General features: G+C 36.5%; 1 protein-coding gene across 1 annotated transcript in view; it reads right to left on the bottom strand.

The window, feature by feature from the left end:
• The window catches only part of EVC (EvC ciliary complex subunit 1), a 54,513-nt gene that overhangs the window by 24,944 nt on the left and 6,511 nt on the right, over window positions 1–23,058 (bottom strand). The window contains 9 exon segments of the mRNA XM_084516454.1: window positions 7,539–7,637; window positions 11,402–11,550; window positions 13,289–13,505; window positions 15,068–15,226; window positions 17,148–17,285; window positions 18,863–18,961; window positions 20,846–20,930; window positions 21,882–22,114; window positions 22,644–22,727. Of these exon segments, the coding sequence (XP_084372580.1) occupies window positions 7,539–7,637; window positions 11,402–11,550; window positions 13,289–13,505; window positions 15,068–15,226; window positions 17,148–17,285; window positions 18,863–18,961; window positions 20,846–20,930; window positions 21,882–22,114; window positions 22,644–22,727 (1,263 nt within the window).

The raw sequence follows: 23,058 nt of genomic DNA on the forward strand, positions 1-23,058 counted from the left end.
AGTGCACTGCATATTATTTGTTCTCTAGGAAAAGAACAAAACCAGTAAGAAATCTTACTGCTTGAGCATCTTGTTTTTGGACTAGAACCCCTACAAAATAGTTCCTATAAACTTCCTGATATACCATTTCTTGTTTGTAGAACTTTTACTTAATGAAATTTATTCAAATTGATTCCATTAATAGAATAGCTGATTGCAACGTTGAATGAACCTGTTTGTAGTACCTGGCAGTCAATCTGAAAGCTTTTCAAAAAATCTCAAGAGAAATTCATCAAGCATAAAGAGATCCCACAGGGTAGATGCAGAAATAAAATGGGCTGAGATTGAAATGCTGAGTGCATCTGAATTTCAAACAAGGCAGTAAATATATAATTTTGTCAAAAACCAAGGGAAATACACAGTTTATCAGATTTCACTAAAATCCAAAGATCAGTATTAATGCTTTCCCTTACAGACAAATGATTAAGGGTTCCTACATGCAGATGAGAATAAAGAAAATAATTAAATTGTGAAGCAGGAAAATATATTTAGACATGCTGGTTGCATTGTATTTTAAATGCCACTGTCTAGGATTTATTATCTCTAAGAGGCAACTGCATAGTTATTTGTTGACTTGTGATAGTTACTTGTTAATTTCAGATACAACAACATTTCATTAAAATAATTAACATTTCTGGTCAAAGCTGTAGAACACTTCTGTACCTCACGTCCAAAGGCTAGGATACTTGTTTAGGGGGCAAGAGACTCATACTGTGTCTTATTAAAGAAAGAAATTAAATAGATCTTACTTCCTACAGTAATTCCAAATGTTCTTGGACACCACTGGCCACTAGAAGATACCTCCCATCATAAACTCAGGCTAAGTGGGGAAAAGATGACTGCATACATTTCTTCCTCTATTCCACAAGAAGAATTCTGGAATGCTAACTGCACCCTGCTTTTAAGCATCGACACCACGACAACACAATGACATGGAAGTCATCCTTAGGCACAAGCTAATAATAATAAAAATAAATAATAATAAAAAATACTTTTAATTCCATATAATAAAAATGGGACTTTGAAATTATAGTTTGCCCTCTCATTGGTCTTTGATTATTTCAGGAGGCAGTTTCAACTGTAGCTTTCTACCTTTTTAGAAATTTGCCTCTGAGATATGGTGATATCCTTTACTAGATCAAGCTATCAGCAGACTATGCATCCTTACAGATACAAAATACATTTTCTTATGCAATAAGGCAAGAAGAAAACTTCAGAAATAAGCCTATACATATCACACACCCTGTATTTCATATCAGTGCATATGTTCATAGTGACTCTTTGTGAATACCTACAGCTGGGCTGAACTTCTTCAGCTTATTGCTGACTCTTGATTGAGGCCAGCCAATTGCTTTGGGCACCCAGAATGACCCATGTTGTTCGGTGATGAGATAGGAAAGGCTAATGGAAGAAACATTTGGGTATGATTTTACAAATATAACAAACGTTTTCAGAACTGTAACTGTATGTGCAAACATAGTAGAGATAAGGAGCTCAAAGCTTTGACTGAAATGACCAGACCAAATTCAATCAGTCCACCAACCCGGAATTAGGGTGAGTTCATGTGGTAAGAGTTCAATCTACCAGATGACACAGTCTTTCAACCTTTTTGTATCAAGTCACATGGCAAAATTTTCAAAAGTGAGCATTTGAGACAAGCTGTGGGTGACTCATCTTGATAAGAAGCTAGTGTTGAATAGCCACACATGCCATCCACTCTATGAAAGCATCCCCAACCATATCTCAACTTAATGAAATTATATAAGGAAAGCAATGAAAGAGCGAATCTCTAAGAATCTGTACTCATCATTTTGACAAGAGATAATTTTTCCCCTCCTATTAACCGAGAAAAACATCAAACACTTTGCTTCAACCTCACATTCAATGTTTACCCATTCATAAAATGTTTATTGCCTTGCCTGTTGATAATACTCACTACTTAATAGCTTTTAATCTAAATTCCTGTGCATTTCTGTGTTTTGTTAAGTCAAATGAAATAACATTCTGGTGAACTGCTATCAGCAAAGAGGAATTATAAATGACAGTAAATGTTATATTTTTATGGTTTTGATGTTAAGGCTGAGGAAAAATAATTACTTTACAAGGGACTATGTAATTCCCATCTGTTAATTGATTTCCTTTTGTGTAATCTGCATGTCTGTTTTCTTAATAAAGATATGTTAACCACCAAGCTCTTTTCAGTTCTCCCTTCCCTGCTGAAATAAGCAGGTAGTTCACCAAAATAATTAAATAAATAAATAGAAGTAAATAAATAGAAGGAGAAAGAAAAGATTAAAGGTTGGTTAACATCTCTCTCATATACTAAACTTGAGACAGATTTGCAAGGAACTATTCATTAATCTTTTCCAGAGTTCAGGAAAAATAGAAGAGAACATAATGGGTATGGGGGGAGGAGGAGATGCTTTAACTGACCTGTGAAAGAAAATTACAGTAATAATTTTCCAACTCAAAAGCTACTCAAGCCAATAAAAAACTGTTATTTTGACACAGTATCCCTTCTGTATGGGAAAACTCTGAAAACTATGTTTACTGAAAGTATTAGGCTAAGCCTTTCCATTAGCACAATTGACACAATTCCTCCTTCAGTTATGACATACTGCAAGAATCAAAATCATTTGCCCCCCATTCCTCAACTTGCACTTCAAAAATTAGTCACGGAGCCTGTGCTTAGACTTAAGACTACTCACCTACAGTGCATTATTTTAATCCACTGCTATGGCTGCAAAGTCCTACGCAATCCAAATACAACTCCTTCGTTCACTTCAGGCATCAACAGATTCCAGTGACCTTAGTTAAACCATTTTAATTGATTTATTCATGTGTACATAAAACAAACCTACTCAATTATTCTTTGCAAACACAGTCAGCTTCCAGACCATTGCATTTTTATATATTTCTTCACCAATTTGAATAATTATTTAATGTACTGTAGCACTCCAGGGTATGGTAGCGCTACAGGGCTACATCTTGGTGAACTCACAAACTGTTTAAAAGGTGAAAAAATGAAAAAAAAAAAAATGAGAAGGGCTTAGAAGAACATTGTGAGAACAAGATTAGGTTGTTCTCCCACAAGTCAGTGGAACTTGTAGTGAAGTGACATCTTTTTTTTTCTTTTCTGTACCTAGGATATTCACTTATTCATCCAGTACCTGGAATATTCTACTTATTCATGAAACTACATCTGTGAGGTTTGCTTTCCTGCTTGCTTATACTAGGACAAACCAAGGTAACTGCGGAAAGAAATCAAGTAACACTAGTGTGCAACTGAAGGAAGAAAGGAGGACCTAAACTTTTTATCACGTATAACCTGGACAACCTATAATTTAAAGACCAAATTGCTTTTTTAGCTTCTTATAGGGAATTAGAGCTTAGGTGATTTGCTTTTAAACTACCATAAAGTAGCATTTTAGTGGCTATCTTTAGATCATAGTGGCTATGATCACGTTTATGCATTACACCATCCTAGGAAGAGCCGTTAAGAGGTCTCTACAATCTGTCACAAAAATGAAATTATAAAAATAAATAAACACTACTCAACTATGTGGAAACAGCTGCTGTAAATGACTGCAGGTCAAACAGAATAAGAGTAAATACAGAGGTGATAAAGGTTTTTAGAAAGAATGGTAGAAATGTGGGGTGAAAAACAGAAAAAAGAATGGTGCTGAGGGTGTGGAGCTGGGCCTTGGCGAAGGCAGGTCTGAGTCTTGCCAAGTCCTCTTCCCTTGAAAAAAAGGTGTAATGACCTTCCAGTACAGCAGTCCAGGACCATGAGTTTAGGACCATGCCCAGGCACTCGGGTTTCTGTGCTTTACCAAGTCAATCTGTCAGGGTGTAGCTCTTGAGAACTTTGTGCCTTGGCTGAGCAAGCAAAGGACCGTGCTGCTTGTGGGGACCATGAGGTTTTGCAGACGCACTTGCTCAGTGTGGCCAGCAGTGAGCAAAGGGCTGGACAAAACAGTGGCCTGATGGTGATGGCTCTTCCGTCTTCCTTGAGGATTTCTTCTAGTTGATAATCTACAGCGCAAGTTTTGATACAGTACTTAAATAAGAGTGGATGGTTTAGAAAGTTAGCACAGGGTGAAGGATAGGTGCCTCCATCCTCTGACAGTTGCTTTGAAAGCTGCCAGTAAACATCCTTAGCTGAAGTTATGCCCAGATAAGTCCCTAAGACGAAGTCCTTTTAATTCGTCTAACTGGGTGCTATGCACCTCTCCAGCACTGGTGCTGTTACATTGGTAGACAAACTTATTGGATATTGGACCAAATGGTCTTCTATCTCAGCCAACATAGCTGCTCTTTACTATGGTATTGGTGTTTATTTGATAAATTTCAGTATTGATGGAGCTCCAAGGACCAACTTAAAAAAGTAGATGACTTGGATGTGGAAAAAAAAAAAACACAACTTACTTTGGTATCTACTGCCATTAATCTGAACAGAACATTGGGATTGATTCCAGTTCTGGGGGCTTACAGCTAAAGCCAAGATGGCAATGGGTACACAAGCAGGAACTTAACTGGAACCCTAAATCCTGTGGGTACTGGATGACATTAGATTGTTTAGCCCATAAAAAATAAGTAAGTGATTGCTTGTAGTCCTGGGCCAGCAGAGAATATGAGCTACTTGGTAAAGGGAGTATATAGAATAGCATTGCTAAATCATGGTTACAGAGAAGTTGTGATCTATGTAACACTTTGCTCCTCTTGGGTTTAGCTCCTAGTAGCACACCTTAGTCTTATTTCTCCTAAATCCAGGGGCTATTTAATTTGTGTGTGTGTTGGGGGGCGGAAGCATAACTACCATGTGCAGCTTTGCAGGGCTAATTGTTATTTGCAACAACATAAAAATGGGTCTTAATGCTAAATATTTAACTACTTCTATTTTTTTTCCACTCTGACTGTGTTTACAAATATATGAATTATTTTTTTTGAAATAATCTTGCAGTCTTTGGATGCCTTGAGGACCATAGGCTGAGGACTATTTATCTACATACATGAAGAGCATGCTAATGTGGCTCTACAGAGTTTCAAGCAGTTTTTCAGTAATATTACTAGGCTTCAGTTTCTACTGGAGGGATAAAAAGCAACTGAACAGAACTCTATTGTTAAAAGTCTTTTTTTTCTAACTTATTTAGTAACACATGCTGACAATTATGAAAACATAGAGATTAAGTGAACAACAGATTGTTTAAAAAAATCTTTAGTTTATCCTCTTCCTCGCTTGTGGTAGAACAGCAACAGCAGAGTCCAAACCCTATAAATGACTGCAAAGCAAATGACTATCAGTTAAGCTACAGAGAGTACAGACCTTCTGGAATAACAAAACGGAGCTCTGCAGTGTTGGCAGATGTGCCCAAAACAGCTGTTTCTACAAACTAGCTGTTTCGAACCCAAGTGGGACATAGCTCTCACAGCCCAGGGCTGAATATTGCCTTGGGAGCATTGCTGGTACCAGCTGGTTAGTCTAATGTTTGCTTGCTTGGGTCTACTTGAGCTGCAGACACACCACTGCACTGTGGAGTATCTCAAATTCTTTTTGCTTTCCCAGGAGTGTCTTGCCCTCACCACTGGAAGAAGTAGCTTCTCCCTAGCAGGAAGATGTAGAAATTAAGCAAAGAGGTTAAGCCCTGCTGTTCAGGGAAAGGCTTCTGGTTGTCCAAGGTGCAGTTTTGTTCTGAAAGTGTTGGTGAAACAGAGGAAGAAACAAAGGCATTGTGGTTGTGAGATGCAATTCCTTCCCTCAGTGTTAAATCTATGTTTGCTTTTATGGCCTGGGTAATAGTCAAATTGTTTAACTACTTCACTTCCTCATCTGTAGAAGTCAGAGCAGTTCCATTTATCTATAGTAGGGCTATGCTCTTGTATTTTCTTTCTAGCTTATGCTGCTTGTAAGGTATACCGAGAAGCAGTATGCCCTTCTGAAACAGTCTGTACTATCTGCATTTAGGGCGAAGAGAGTAAAGTGCAGTTGTGCAGCGTGTTAAATGTCACAATAAAAATGTTTTATTGTAAAAATAGCTGGAAAACAAGATTTGTGGACCCTCATCCAATAGATGCCAGTTGGATTACAGTACTTGCAGTTTTTCATGTCTGGCAATATTTGTATGGGTCTAGGAATAAAAGAGCAGCTGTAATATGGAACATAATGGCTTTGAGCTGAGTGAATTGGCAGAGTTCAAGTTTGTGCAGCTCTCCTGGCAACTTGGCAATTCTAGAAACACTTAATTCACCCAAACCAATTTTTCTTTAATGAAAAAGAAAACTTTGCTACACTACTGAAAGAAGTAGGATATTCAGTCTGGTTTTAGTGTCAGTAAATCAGAGTACACAACAAAGGAAAGCAATATAATTTTACAAATGAAGTAAAACTGTGCAGGGGAAAAAAAAATGTTTGGTCTCCAGAGGCTTCATGTGAAATGAGGAAGGGGCTGGAGAAGAAGTCAGTAACTCCGGAGAACTGAGCATTCACAGTAATATCAGCAGACATGCTGACTTAAATAGTTTTCTACAATTAATCTACTCTGATTCATGGGCATAGCCCTCCAAGCAAAATTTTTCCTTCTCCAAAGCAGTAGTTTTTCTCAAACATCCTGTTGTTTGCTTTATTACATAAAACCATGGTAAAAAATATTTTTTGTTCTAAATACAGTATATTTTTTTTTTCAGTTGAATTTCAAAAAGCGCATATGGACCAGTGCTAATTAAGATTGTGTGGGTATCTTATCTTGATGTGCTGGAGACTACAAGTTTCCATAACTCCCTGATCTGGTCATAATTAATCATGACAAGGATCCTGTTGAGCTGTAAGTGATTAGTTTCAGCCTAATTAAAGGTCACTGCCAGATACACTTTTAGTCTTCATCAGATAGATCATATTATCTTATTTTTTCAGTACAGACAGAAAATAATTAAAGATGACGCAAAGGAATGATGCATCTACATATTTTTCAAATAAGTAAGATCAAGAGGTGTAAAAATATTACTTATAACAAAGATCTGAACTTATTTCAAGGAACTAACTAGTGTCAAAATAATTTTTTTTTGAGAGAAAAAAGAGATAAGAAAACTATTTTTGGATATGTAGTGAAGTTAACTAAGAATAGTATCATCCCGCCACGGTGTGGAGGAGATAATTGTCACTTAAACGAAGTCTCTCTCCTCATATTAATGCCAGGCATAGTATACTCTAAATGTTATTACAGACTTTTCAGCCACTCAGATAGCACATTTTGGCAGACCATTTAGGTATTTTCTGATTTATACAAGGTTAGGAAACATACTGTGTTGGGAATAAAATGGAAAAGGCAAGCTAATGGAAAAGACTGTTCTGTTTCAATCTGTTTTGCCAGCCTAGCTTTCTGGAAAAGCCATGATCTCTTCTGCAATTCTCTAGTTCCTCCCTGAGACCACGCATTGTGTCATGGAGCTAGTGGATCTTCAGGATTATTTTAGTTAATAACATATATCACTAGAGGTGGTACCTTGTAGAGAACTGCAACAGCCTCTGTGCTCTCATAGTCATCTTCCTCTTCCAGTTCCCACTCCGCCTGCCGATGCTTCTCTAACAGATCACGGTAAGCCTAAGAGAAACACAATAGGTATATAAATGGTATATTTAAGTAGCTGGAAATATAGTTTTAATAGCTTGTGATCCTCTCCCTCCCCTTTCGCAGCACTTTCTCATGTACCCTCATAATAATAAGTGGTTATGTGGAATCTTAACTCAGAGGGACATGAAACTTGCCTCAGCACCTTAATTTGGGCATATCCAGTCTTACATATGAAACTCTACAGCCTTGGCAGTTTGGGGTACCTAATACTAGAAAACATTTGAAATCATCTGATTTGCATACTGCTTGCCTCTGTATGTGTATCACTTCATCACAGCCAGAACTGAGGTGCAGAATAACCAACATAAATATCTCTTGTAACTATCACACTGAACAGGACTTTTGCATTGGGGTTGATCATCATGTCCCGTAGTATGGTCAGATGGCTCTCCACCTGAAACACTAATCTAAGACTTGGTCCTGGGTGTGAGGTAGACACTTGTTCAAGGGCAGTGGATGGACAATTTCAGTCAGAGACAAGGACCTGGCAGCTTTTCCAATACAATTTTTGCAAAAGGGTTTGCAGAGTTAGCAGAACATGCAGAAAACGGAGCACTTATGATCTTCTTCTGTCTCTGCACAGCAATCTTCTCTTGTCATAATGTTCCACTTGCTGTTTTTCCTTTTTTCTTCCCCAATATCTGAAATACTTCATAGGTATCTGACAGGTACTTTTCCCATTCACAGAGTGGGGAAAAAAAAGATCCAGGATCTGATTTGCAAGAGCAGCTGGGAAAATGTAAGGTGGCTTTTTTTCTTTACTGAAAAATAAACTACTTTTTTATTTAGAAAAAGAGAAAGAAAAATTAAAAAAAAAAAAAAAAACATACAAAAAGAAGAGAGCTTTAATATGTTCCTGGTGCATGAAGGAATACAGCTTTGCATGCCCAACTGCATCCTTTCATAACATTGCCTAGAATGATAGCTGAAATGAATGCCAGAACAACTGCCCATTCCACTATCAGCAGTGACTGAAGGCTGTGACACAGAACATCTGTCACTATAACATATGTCACTGGCCTAACTGGGCACTAATGAGACCTGTGGTAGTCCAGAGACATCCGTAGTAGCCATACCTGCAGCAGTGAAGATAGGGTAAAGAAGAGAGTTCATGGTTCATGACTGGGGATCCTCAGGCAGACTGTGGTACTAATGGGCTGCAACATTGCTAGACATTGGTTGACAATGAGGCTGCAGAGTAACTATGGCCAAATGAAATTAAACCAAATGAAACTATGACCAAATATTCTTGCTGCTTTTTTTTTTTTTTTTGCTTTTTTTTTTTTTTTTTTCCTGTTTGTGTGTTGTTTTGTTGTTGTTGCTGTTGCTGTTAAACCATCCATGACACCATTTCCCTTTGGCTTCATATTTCTTACCATTATTCTTCCAGCCAACATCTGCTGCTGCAGTATATGATATTAAAGGCTTGCATGCACACAAGTTCATTTATCCCATTAAGCCTGAATAAACTCAGTCAGGACAGAGTCAACTTCTGTCTTACTATCAGACTATTATTAAAAAAAAAATAAAAATATAAATAACCTATGCCCTAAACCTTTATTTTTTTGTTGGAACACACTATTCTGATTGCAAGACCTTTGTATTAGACTTTCAAATTGAAAAACTGAAGCTCCAAGGATGCAGTAATGTGATAGAGGAGAATCTCTGTCTAACTGGACTGTCTTTCATAACTGTGACTTGTATATCCAGTGGAGGTAGGGCTGAACAAGACTGGCTTACTATAACTGGCACTTTTTGGCTTGGGTGCTTCACCAGATGATTCCTATATTTTCTGCCAATAATAAATAAATAAAATAAATAAATAAAATGCTTCTTTTCCAGTGGAAACATAGATGAAGTAGACAGAAGGATGTGAGGACTCTAACCCTTACTTTATAATCTGTCATTCTGTCATATAAAAAACCACAAAACAGTTACAGCAAGAAAATCATTACCATCCAACTCGTGTGTGTTCAGAGAAACCAATGTGAATAAAATTTACTGTAAAATTCAGCTTCCTCATTGGCAACAACTTCAAGTCCATCAGAAAGGTCAGTTACTGTGCAGGCTGCTATAAGCCCTTTGATGGGGTGGCACTGGGAAGGCAGAGAAAAAAGTGCATTTTATGGGTATTTGATGGCTTATGGTGATGATTCAGGCCAACTCCTTAACTGCTGGACTATCTATGGAACTTTGAACCAGGTTTAAAATAGCTCCTCAAGGTTAATGGGACTGTTTGTGCAAAATAATTATTGGACTATTAAAATCAAACTAGGGAGCTGCACATGTACATATTTTTCTTATTCTTTAAAGAGTCTTTGGACTCAAGGACCCATCTGTTTTAGGACAAGAGGGGCTCTCCGTTGTGGTAGTAGAAAGACTTACATTTCTGTCCTTTAACACTTGTTCGCAGGCATTTTATAACATTAAGAATTGTGTTCTGTTCTGCAGCATAAAGAACAAATTGTTACTTCTGCACATTCCTGATTAGCCTGACATAAGCAGCTCGTTACTCTACAGTTTAACTAAGTGTAATTGTTAGCTTTCTAAGGCATACAGAATAGAGCGCTTCCTGCATGAAGCTGTGTGGCTGTAACTTTGTAGGGGAGAGATTTTGACACAATTTCTAAGCTTTGTTTAACTAAGCTGGGATGCGTCAAGGATGTTTGTGAGTGATGTATATAAAGAAAATACATTCACAAGCACTCAATGGATACAAAAATGTGTGACAATTAACTGTCTCAAGTTATGAAATGACAAAGAAATAAAATGTGTTTTAGTATTTTAAAGTGCCTGAAACCTCATTTGTCTATATGTGATAGTAAAAGGAGTTTTGAAGAGAACTATGCCAGACAGGTGTGGCAAATAAGAACAGTAATGGCATTATCTAATTCATACAATATAGAACTTGGTGTGCAGTACAAGATTGCATTGTTGAGAGTAACTACCTTTGACAGTTTGCTACAGTTGGAATCTGGGTCTTCTCATATAGCAATTTATCAAAGTTATTAGATTTCATCAAAATTTTAACACTGCTGGATATAACAACTTTAACCTGAAATTATTTCTTTTCATGAAAATTGACCATTGATTTTTTTTTTTTTTTTTTTTTTTTTTTTAATAACTTGGGTCTGTGGTTCTCAGTAGTTACAGGAGTTTTGCAGCTGTCAGCATTTACAGCTGAGAGCTCTGATTTACTATATACATTCTGAACAGTAACAACAGAGATATTTTTCTCTATAGAAAATATGGCCAAGAAAATATTACATTGGTCACTGTATACCATATTAAATTATCTATTGCAAACCTTCTCTAAGGTATCCTGCCAGTGTTCATAATGAGTTTTCCCTCTGCTTATGTGAAATTTAATAGCCTTTTGAGCCTCAGTAACCTCACTCACAGAATGCAATTAGATCACTACAGTCCGCTTTCTTCTATAATGTAGGCCAGATACTTTCATCCTGAGATTTCCTGTATTGAACTGAACAGAAAGTATCTAAGTAAAGGATGTTTTCTACATGCAATGTAGCATTAACTCCCTTTGGCATTTGGTTCCAACGTGACAATGTGGAAGAGAACACCCTAGGCAAGCCTATAGACAATAGGATGTCTGACCCTTTCCTACCTGTGCTACTGTAGATGCTTTTCAAGAGAATCCTCCATTTCTATGGAACTGGGAGAAATCTGAAGCATATATAGCCTTAAAAACTAATATAACATTTTTATGTGCTCACCTTAAGAAAATCATCAAAATTTTCAGTATGAAAGGTTTTACTAAGGAGACTCTCTTGTTCAGCTTTCTGTTTGTGTTTGAACTCTTCTCTCTTCTTTGCACGGCATTCCAGCCTTTTCAGCATCAGGTCTTTACTTTGCTGGATACATTCTGGAACATAAAACACCAATGATTAGATACTGTAACTCCACAGGGAGAAAGCAGCATCTGCTACTGTCACACAACATAAGCTCATGGAAAGCTGTTAGTAAACAAAACAAGAAAGTAATTACCAAACAGGATTTCAAATTTGTTTCTTACTCTGATGGTCTTTCTAGATGGAAACTTTTGGGTTGCTACATGGGACTTAAATCTATTATTTTTTTGGTTCACTACCATCCTACACCCTCCCCTTCACTGGTTTCACTTCTATCTAAAATAAGGAGGTCCTTAAATAATGCTCTTCTGCACTTAGGGTTTACTGACTATAGGCATTTTATAATAATTTATAAACACTGACTTTACATAAAATCAAAGCCTTGATAGAGATATTTCTGCTGTGAAACAAGAGAAACATTACAAAACAGAGGAAAAAAACAAGCAAACAAACATAGATATAAGTTGATTTTTAAGGAATGTTAGTGGCTGAACATATGCGAAGATGATGAATTAGGCATGCCAGTTGTAGAAATAAACATCCATGAAATAATCTGTGACATGAGTTGTTTGAGTCTGTGAGTACTAGCAAACTGTTCACATGATTAGCTGATGCTTTTCAAGTGGAGCTAGTCTGTAGCATGGGAATTTTGAAGTAGAAGGGGTTTGAACCAGATGACCTCCAGACGTCCCTTCCAACCTCAAATATTCTGTGAGTCTATGAATTGCTAACCCTGAGATAAGGCACAATTTCATATTCGAGGTTAGTGATGATATATTCTTGCATGCAGAAAGAATATACTGCAACAAGAATAAATATGTTCTGACTACTCCATTCACTGAACTCTAACCCTGGTGCTGTCCTACTAAAACAGTTTTCTACAAGTATGCCCATGAGTAGTAGATATGGTTCTGAAAAAAATCTGTGAGAGTAAAACACTTCTAAATATTCAGCTTTTGACTGAACAAATACTAACATTTTCCATGAGTGTTGATGGGAATCACTGAGCCTATTTCAGAACCTAATGAGGTACTGAAATCACTGAGGCTAATTCAGCACCTATCAGAGAAGGTGGGGATAGTTTTGCAACATAGTAGACATTAGGTAACACTCAAAGTGACACAAAGAAGAACCTTAAATCAGTAAGACAGACGAGACTTCATTACAATTGCATACTTTACCGCTAGGCAATCTGAGTGGTTGTACAAGGAAGAAGAAAAGACTATTTAGAATACCTTAAGTCTGACGGAGCAAAACAGAAGAATTTCTAAAGATAGTAACTGTTAAAATTATCTTCTTACAAGAGTGACAGCAGAACTGTTTTTGTGTACCTTCTCCTGGCTCCACATGGTAGAAGTAATAGATCATAAAACAACATTTTTCACATATCTAGGTATTACTGTCCCTAACGTTAGCCAGTATCACCAACAGTGTCAAGTACATAAACAGTAAATCGAGAAATCTTAAAAAAATACTTGCAGCAGATGTGACTCTTCTTCAAACTTCAAATTAATGAAATAAGATATAAATTATATGAACTGCAGAATAAGTACAAAGCAATGCCTGGAACAAGACTTAGAAGGCTTAAAGCCAAAGTCCACCCTTCACAATAACAGAATTCTTGGCCAATTCATCAATGTTTTTAAAACAGAGGGGTATAGGGCCAAAGCCGTAATTTTTGTGCTACTTAATAAAATTATGACAACTCATACCCAAATTAGTTAAGTCATGACCTCCTGTCTACGTACTCACCATTAGTGATATGTGCTAGTTGTTCCCAGAATGCCTTGTGCAGGTCTGTTAAAAGTTCTTCCTTTTGTCGGACGGAGAGATTATTCTTTACAGTTAAATGGTCCAGAATATTTGATACAATATTTAATCTACACTTACACTCTTCTGGTATATAGAACTTCAATGAATCAATCATTTTCACCATAAGCTCCCAATTAAATAACCTTTCTTGAATGTCCTAAAACAAACAAACAAATAAACAAACAAACAAACCTGTTAAGAAACTAAGAATGGGTCTTTAGTTGTGCTTGTCCTTTTATTAAATTATTCAACTCCGAACAATGCAGAAACCTTGGGAGGCTTCTCAAGATCACATGGATAATAATCTTGATGTACTTGAATACTTCAGAAAATCTTGACCTGTTTAGGATAGCAGCAGGTTTTAGTTCACATTCACTTGACAAAGCAAATCTAAAACTACTGCTCTTTTCACTACCTGCAATGTCAAGATGTTAAAGAGGGAAAAAAAACAATAACGAGTTTGCAGAACAAACTCAAATTCTCACGGGGTAAAGACAGAGAAAAGGACAACATGGAAATCATTGACCTTTTTTCAAAATACTGTATGGCAAACAACTGCATGCCTTTATTTTGAATTGGGAACACATATCTCATTTTGACACTGCTGGGATTCCATCAAGTGTGTAGTTAGCTGGAGTTCAGTAAATACACGAAAAATGACTGTAACTGTCTATGACCTAGTAGCTTCCATTGCATTATTAGAGAAGCCCAGGATTACAGCAGAGAGCAAAATTTCCTTTGTGAAACTGGAACTACTTTAGACAATGATATAAGGTTGGAAAGAGCATGACAACTACTCTACTTAATGGAGACACACAGACTCTGACTTTGCAATAAGATGCAAGTATAATGGTAGTGACCTCAGGTATTTGCTCTATTTTGTATCCAAACACCTCAGACTGCCCACTTGAAAGAATTACTGTACAAAAGCACAGCGTGGGTCAAGTGTGAGCAGCTGCAAAGATTATATTCATATATGGCCAGCTTGGTTTACTTAGCTGCAAAACCAACAAGTTAATAATCACTGCATCTTTTTATTAGTTATCAAAATAAAGCTAGCTATCCACTTATTCTCCAAGTTACTAGAAAATGCAGTGGGACAGATTCTGATTATACTGTTTATCTATAAATTCTAGGTGACTCTTTCAGTATCTCCTAAACAAAGCAAAGCAAAGATATGGACAAGGTAACAAAACAAAAAGCACAGTGTTGATGCATCTTTAAGTGTATTTTTCCTTCTTAAGACCATACTCCTAAGAGATGCTAAGGGTTTTCAATTTTAGTTAAAGTCACTGGACACAAAGAATTGCCCTCAACTGACAATCTCAATCTAAATGAGAAGTTCTCAGTCAAAGTGTAATAAATATTTTGAAAGAAAAAAAAATATCCTAATGCCCATGGTAATGATTCTCCCTCACACTGGATCTAATGCTATTGGCTCCTGGCTCACTGGCTGCATTTATATCGTGCACACGACTTTTTCCTAACATGACCGCCTAAACGGTATTTTGAGAATTAGAACTGACATGGAGAGAGCTCACCCTCCTGTGAGTCTTTATAAAGTGCAACAGAAGCTGAACTCTTTGTAATGAAGCTGAAAGACACACAATTGGAGTAAGCATTCTGAAGACAGGACCTACAGACTCTGTACACTCGCATCATGCTTTGTGTTCAGATTGATTAGAGATTTCTCAGCTTTCACTTATTTTTGTACTTTACCATTGCATGAAAATCCTGGCATTCATTTAATAAGCCTTCTACTGCAATCATCCTCTCGGTCAGATCCATCGTTATCTTTGTTGCTTTGGCACTTGAGCATTTTGATTGGTCCAAAAAAACCTGCTGGGCTTTGTCAGTCTGCTTCCAGAAAGCTTCCATCTGTCAAATACGAATCAAACAACAATCCATTTTTCCCTCATTAATCATCTAGTATTTCATTACCCCGAGAGGCATATGAGTCTACTATGAGATTCAAGTCACTGAAACTACACACAGCTTTCAGTGTTAATTACAGTAGAAAGCATTATCCTGAGACTATTTACCGTATGATGATACATATATACGTGTTGATGGCACATAAACAGTATGTTGTATGTTTGGCCAATCCTGAGTTTTTTCATTGGAGGTCATTTTGAGTTTGTTACTTCTCCACATACTGCATCTGCTAAAGCCTATGATATTGTTAGTGTTAATAGGAAAAGCAGAAAGGGTAACAAACTTATTTTCTGGGAAGTTTCTTCATCTATATGAGTAGGAATTCCAGTCAAATATGATTTTTGCTGAAAAAGGAAAACTAAGAATCTTCACTGTTTTTCATCATCAAAGCCTTTCATAGGTACATGCTACATAACAACTTTATTAACCGTACAAGAATTAACTGCTTTATGCAGTATTGGCAGAATGCATCTGTCAATTCTAATATATTATTGTAAGGGTAATTTCTAGTGTTAGGCTTTGATCCCACAAACACGACTGTGCACAACTGTGAATATTCTGTGGGCTTCAGTGGGATTACTAGTATATATGAAGATAATAAAATTATTCGTCACCAAGATTTACGTTAAGGATCTGCAGTCATATGGCAAAGAAAACCTTTATATTACTGGGGGAGAGTGGATTAGTTCAAGGTCCTGATGTATAAGAATCTGCATAGAGGGAAATAATTTTAAACACAGATAAAAAGCTTCTGCTAGCATTAAGAGTGACAGATCCACTGGAGGATGACTGCCATCAGTGAATAACTGCCTCATGTTGCTCAGCAAGGCTGCCGGGGAGTTTTTATGTGACTAACACTGCAGAACACTAAACAATCAACTTCTCACAGAACAAAATTAAATTGCAAAAGAAACTTCACAAAGGTCTACCATCGTTACTAGGATTTCTTCCCCTATAAAGTGAAATGCACAGAGAACCAAAAGAAAGCTGAGAAAATTTCTAGTGAAGCACTTAACCATCAGACACTAAAAAATGTTAACTCCTCTACAAGAAAGGCCCAAGGCTGAGATAATGGACTGTTTAGTTCAGAGCTGAAGTGCTGTGGTCAATCAGTGCAGGCAGCCTACAGAGCCATCAGTCTGACTTGTCAGTCTCGCATTTTCATCAACAGTGAATTTGCTCAAACCTCAGAAACACGACTGGGAAGTAGATTATCTTCCAGGCTATGTGGTATACTGGGAAATAATATGAAAAATATTTTTAACCTCCAGTTTTCTGGACAACAAGCTAGTTTGGATACAGGGAAAGAAAAAAACTTGCATTATTTTCAATGCCTACAATTAAGCTTTTTTTTATTAAAACTATGTAAATGTATTATAATGTGCAAAGCTGCTGAAGCAAAATGCTTTGGCAATGCAAATATGCAAAGTATACTAAAAGGTTGTACGTAATTATTTTCTTAGTAATTATTTCAGCTGAAAAGAAATTATATTCTCTTAATACTCTTGCAGTTATACAGTATTGAAGAAAACATGGTGCTACGATGAAATTCCTGGAAGTCAGACTATATACCAGGCTTAAAATATATCTTACCATCTGACAAGCAGTACACATTTTTCATGTCTAAACCCAGTGTGACAAAACAAGTGTTTGTATAAAAAAATGTTGGCTGCCAAAGGGAGTTGGAAATACTCTGCCAGAGCAATATAAAAATGTTTGCAGAACTCATGAACATCTAAAGTACTAACTGTGGACTAGTCAACACAACAGTTAAAAAAGCATTAAAAAAAAAAAAAAAAACACATTCCTCATCAAAAGAGTAACAGTGGAACAAAATTTTATGTGAGTAGAATTAGAAAGTTACATTGTCTATTATGTGCTCAGAATATTCCCTTTCTTTCCTTTCTAAGTCTTCTAGAGTCTGGTACTCTGAATTATGGGCTCCTGACATCTCAGTATTCTGGAGTCTACAGTCAAGTTGCTTCTGTAATTCTTCAAAATCCTGAAAAAGAAAAAAAAAGAAAAAAAAAAAAAAAGCAGATGATTTGCAGATGATTTGTTAAGCTGAAAAACATATATTATTTCTAATTTTGGAGGTGTATCTGTATGTCAATTCTTGCATATGAGAAAGAAACTGAACAACAGGATCCAGAAAGCTTGCTCTCTGGGTAACGCACTTCCAGGAGCAAGGAAAGAAAACGTGAAATATAGGGCATCTCTGAATTACACTTGATACAAATATACACATTTCTACTAGGAAGTACTGTTGCTCATCTCCACTGAACTCAAGTTTTAGTAAATACTGGTCCACGAGCTTTTGTACTCTGAATCTATCCATAAATGTTTTAATTTTAACACACATGCCCCATCTTACATGGCAGATATGTACATGTGTGTTTAAAAGTACAGGTAAGCATCCGGATATGCTAATCAGATAGTGTTGCCTGTGGAGTGCTAACACACATGGATGAACATGCCTGTAATGTTCATAAGTGACAAATTAAAGTCTACATGATTATCTGGGTTTTCAAAGTTTTTCAACACGTTGAAACCTGGATGATTTTTTCTCAAAGCTAGTAATACTGAAAAATACTACTCCTCCGCCCTTAGTAAATTGTTACTGCAATGTATGATCCTTCTGTTGCTTAAACATGCCTTATGTAACAAGTGTTTATTTTTTACATTACACAAATTTGGGTGTCAATGCAGTAAATCGATACAAAACAACAACAAACCAACCAAACATACATTACTGTGAGCACAATTAAATATTGGACTAGACTGCCCATAGAAATTGTGTTCTCCCCTCCATTGGAAATATTCAAGAGTTGGCTTGACAGGACGCTGGATAACTTTACTGAAGGCCTTGCTTCCTACAGAAATTTAGTAAATCTCCACGGGTGTCTTTCAATGTAGACTTTTCTGTGATTCTGATTTAGAAAATGGAATGTGGAACCAGCAGCTCTGCTATTTTGTTCAGTTTTGTAAAGCCTTTTTTTTCCTCCTAATAATATTAAAAATAGTATTGTGACTCCACCTGAAATGCACGTTGACTGTATACTTACATCTTCTGGTTCAGAAGTGGAAAATGAATTTTGATAAAAGTATATGGAAGAAAAAGGGACAAAGAGGACATTATGTATACTTTCCATTGACAGAAACCTTGAGTTTCCTTCTGGTAATTTATTTCCTGCTGTTTTATTATAAGTAATGATTCATGGGACCAGATGAAGACCTGATAATTAGAAATTATCAATTCTGAGTCAGTAAGATTCATGGTGTTCTGTTTACTTGAGTGGATTCAGCTACAAAATACTTCTGTTCTTAATAGATTAGACACATTGCTGTCCTGATCTCCTCAGACAACAGCAAAGAGGAAATGCAAGCAAGGTCATGGAGAGGTAATGTAGAGAATCAACTAACAAGTGAGTTTCTTTGAATTTCTTCTGAAACAGATTACAAATGACATGGCTGTTTAAAAATAGTAGGTGTGATAGCCTGCTGTGGCAGCCTGAACCAGTTGGTGGGATTAACTCCTATGTTCTGTTGTCTGAAATATTAACCAACAAAAACACTTACATTTTCCTGAATTAAAAGGATCTTCTTGAACAAATCATCAGTAATCTTCTTTTTATGACAGAAGTCTGTGAGGTATATTTTGAGAATCTGCATAAACATCTATTTAAAAGGAAAGAAACAAAACTCATGGTAAGTGCCTAACATGATACGGATATTGTTGTGGTAAATTTTGTGGATTGAAGTCCATCATTGAGACTGTAGTGAGCCATAAGAAAGTAACAGAAACATCATCAGCAACTCTGTAGTATTTCCATTACAAAAAATTCTTTGGCTTTGTCTTCAGTAAGAGCACTGGAAGATGGTGTTACGTTCAAACGAAGACAAGGACTAATCTAATATATCCTTGTAACCAAACTGACACATTTGAAACTGTACTTTACTGGAGAGTACAGATCACTTAAAAATAGAAAGCCCATTTTTCTAAAGTTTAATGAACCCCTAAGATGAAGGATACTAATATATTCATTACAATGGTTTCAACTGTAGTTAAAGAAAAAGTATCAAACATTTTTATATAAAGCCTGTAACCCAAAAGTAGTCATCTCAAGTTTTAGCTACCTTCTTTTACAAAAGGTGTGACTTTTTTTTTTTTTAATTTATATAAGATTGCAAGACTAGTTTCTTCAAAAAGATATTTTTGAACCCCAGGATAATTCTTCATTAACCTCTTATCCCCTTGTCTGTTTTAGGATGTCAGTGTAAAGACAATTTATTTATTATCTGCTGTAGAAGGTGCTCTTCCAAAGCAAAAACATGAAATTTAACAGCCACTTGCATATTACTCATATGCTTCAAAACAGATGATGCAGGAGTTACCCATTTTTTTAACACAATGTAAAAACAGAAATAAAAACACATTTACCTATTAAAAAAGAGCAAAATCTGGGAAATGTGTTATCACTTTTGCCCAGCAGAAGAGAAAATGCTAAAGTAGCCATGTTTTGGATGGGATTTTGCCAAGTTTTGAACAAAAAGCAAAAAAAGATACCACATACCACATTCTGCAAAAAAAGATGGGTGGGGGGGTAAGAATTCAGGAAAGCATTGATGAAAGAGGATTTGTTTCCTTTTTCTAGACCTGGTTCTAAGGAAGACCGACTCTGAAGTCAGAGAAATGACAGTGGAAAAAGAAGAAACTATTCCCCAATGTTTTTTGCCTTTCTTCCCTTCTAGTGCAAATATGAAGCTATTCAAAGCTTCAGCTAAAGGTCAAGTTACCAGCCTGTTGTGGTAATTTCTGGTGGGCCACAAACTGTGTTAAATGCTTATTTTCTCAGTGTTTCTGTGGTTACATCACCACATTGTTATTTTATCTTCATTTACGAATTGATGATTAACTTTGAGACCAAGTTTAACCTTCTCTAGTCAAAATAAACATCTTTCTGGAAGCTGATCTCAAGTTCCCTTTTTCATCTACTCATGGAGTATAAACCCATCAGAAGCGAAATTGCTTTCCAGGATTACTTTCATACTTCCTCTTCAGGGTTGTTTATACATTTGCTCAGGAAATCTCACATCTTGAAATATTACTAGCACTTTTAACAAATTATATCACAAATGATCAGTCTAAGGTCGGGAAAGAAGGTGAGGAGAAATCTATATACTGTATGTCTAGATTTATATTACCTGTGCTAAAACTCATGAATGGTAATGATTCTGCACTTAATCACAATCAGTTACCATAAACAATTCTCCTAACTAAGTATTCTGTGGCTTTAATTGTATAAATCCTTTTTTTTTTTTTTTTTTTCCCGTCAGCTTTGGATACTGTGATTTCACAGCTCAATATATTTCATTATATTTTACTCCTTTGTGAAGATCATACACACGCAGAACAGAGAGGAAAAATACAGAATACTATAAAGGTACAACTCTGCTACACTACTTCCAATGTAGCCAGTGGTTAATGTTGATTATTTCCTAAACTGATATTCAACTAATGTGTTCAGATCAAATATCTATAAATGAGACATGAGTACCTACCACATGTTTTTCTTTTCTGAGCTCAGTATCAAGAAGCATGAGATCTTTTAAAAGAAGACTGCAAAGGCAGAGCTTAATATCAAAACTAAAACAAAGATTTAAAAAGTGTTAAAATCAATCTAAATAAATGTCACATAAAAGAGCAACAACATATAACGGTTTCATTTAATTGCTAAATTATTCCAAAAGTATTGCCCCTAGAACAGCAGCTGAGTCATGTCATTTCTACATTGCCTTCTATTTCAGATAAAATATCTCTACATACAAAGTCAGAGATGCAGTTCTCGTTAGAAAAAGGAATGATAAATATAAGCATGAATGGCTACAACAAAGCAAAACCAAAGCTTTTAATTAAAATAGTTGTAATAAGAGTGGACATTTAGAAAATATTTTTCATTGCTAGTTCCTTCCTCAGTCCTCAAGGTGACATAAATATGATTTTCTTTATTTTCAGTAATGAGAATACAGACGTAGTCATCTAAGGATATCTCACTGTTGCGTAGCTAAAAGAAAAATAGAGCTGATAGTCCATTTAGATTAGCTCTACATACTCATCAATTGTGCATCTGAGAAGCATACAGTATCAAGACATGACAGGAATAGTTCCTACTAAAACAAAGAGAACAGACCACTTCCATTTGCTGTTCTCAAGACACAAGTTGTGTGACTTAATTTTGTACAGTGCAGAGGGCTCCAGCTGAGCAACAATCCACTACAAGAGTGAACTGCGCACAGAGGACAAAACAAAGGGATCTCCTTATTGTAACAGTGATAATTCATTTCATGAGACTTCTTTCCTGAAGTTCTGATTCCCCAGATTTAATAAAGAATAAACTGACTTTCAGTGTACAGCATGATACATTTCTTTAGTCTCTCCAACCATTGGTTTAGGGCTATAGGCCAAAACCCTGTCTTGATGTGGTGAATGTATACACACAAGCGCAGTATTTCATTTATGCCAGACTTCTACTGGTTGTCCTGAAAAGCACTAGGGCACTAGGAAACAACCAAACACAAGGGCAGATTTACTGCTTACCTCTCACACGTTAGCACTTCAGGGAAGCACGTCACCTTGAGGAAGGCTCGAGCCTGAAATCTGTCATCACTTGTTGTGGAATGTATCGTTGTGGAGGAACTGCAGTCCTCCTTGTCTCCCTGGCTAAGGGATCCCAGGCTGCCTGACGTAGATGTCTCCATTACCTGATTAGGCAGAACTGCCTGCTTTGGATTCTCATGCAAAGATGGATTGGACGAGCCATCTGCCAAAGGCTACAGTCAAAGAAAATTTACAAGGTTAATTAATACAACACTATCTGGAGATAAACATCTCATCAATTTGCAGTGTTTGCTTTCAAGCAAAAAATTAAACAACATACACAGTGAAAGTGTTTCCACATAAATTAACATTTATCATCTTGACAGGTTTCTGCATTGCCTGGAAAAGCACTCTTCTGTTGAGGTTATCTGTTTGGGGCGTTCTTCCTGACTGAAGGGCAGATCCTTGTGGGATTTTTCTTGTGTCTCCTTGGACAGATACAACCTCCATTAATGTTAATGGGAAGAAAAGGTTTCTTGACTACAGTGAAAATTGACTGGACATCATGTAAAGCACTGCAGGTTTCAGGGGGAGATGAAAGCAGCTGATGCCTTACAGAATAAGCCCTGAGTCAATGGACTATAAACAAAGATCCCTATTAAGCAGATTGGCAGTAAATTTTCTTCCAGTACTTGATTCTGCAATTTACTTTGACACAGAACATTTGTTATTAATATTTACAAGTAGAGTCTAAAATCTTACCCTAAATTTCTGATTGATAGGATAGATGACTTTTGCCTTTAATGCAAATGCCGTGATGTTACTGTTCAGAGGAGACTCATTTTCCTGTATGGAAAAGAACAGAAAACTACTTTAAGGTTTGAGAATGGCAGTGGACCTGATGGTTGTTCACTATAAGTATTGTAAGCCGCCTTTGGTTATATAACCCAGAAATTCCAATTGATAACAGAACGCTTCTTGACTTTCAGCTTTGGCATGAAAGTCTAGGACTCTCCTAGGACTCAATTCAGGTCAGAGTTTAAAACTCAGAAAAGAGAACTCTGTCATTAGCACTGCTTCAAAGTTTTTTCATGCCTGCAAGGGAAAATGAGCAATAGTTTATTCACAAGTTATTTTCATTTCCTTTCTTTTCCCTTTAAGCAGCAAGTAAAGATTT

This window comes from Aythya ferina, assembly GCF_964211825.1.
Source record: "Aythya ferina genome assembly, chromosome: 4".
NCBI classification, from domain to species: domain Eukaryota; kingdom Metazoa; phylum Chordata; class Aves; order Anseriformes; family Anatidae; genus Aythya; species Aythya ferina.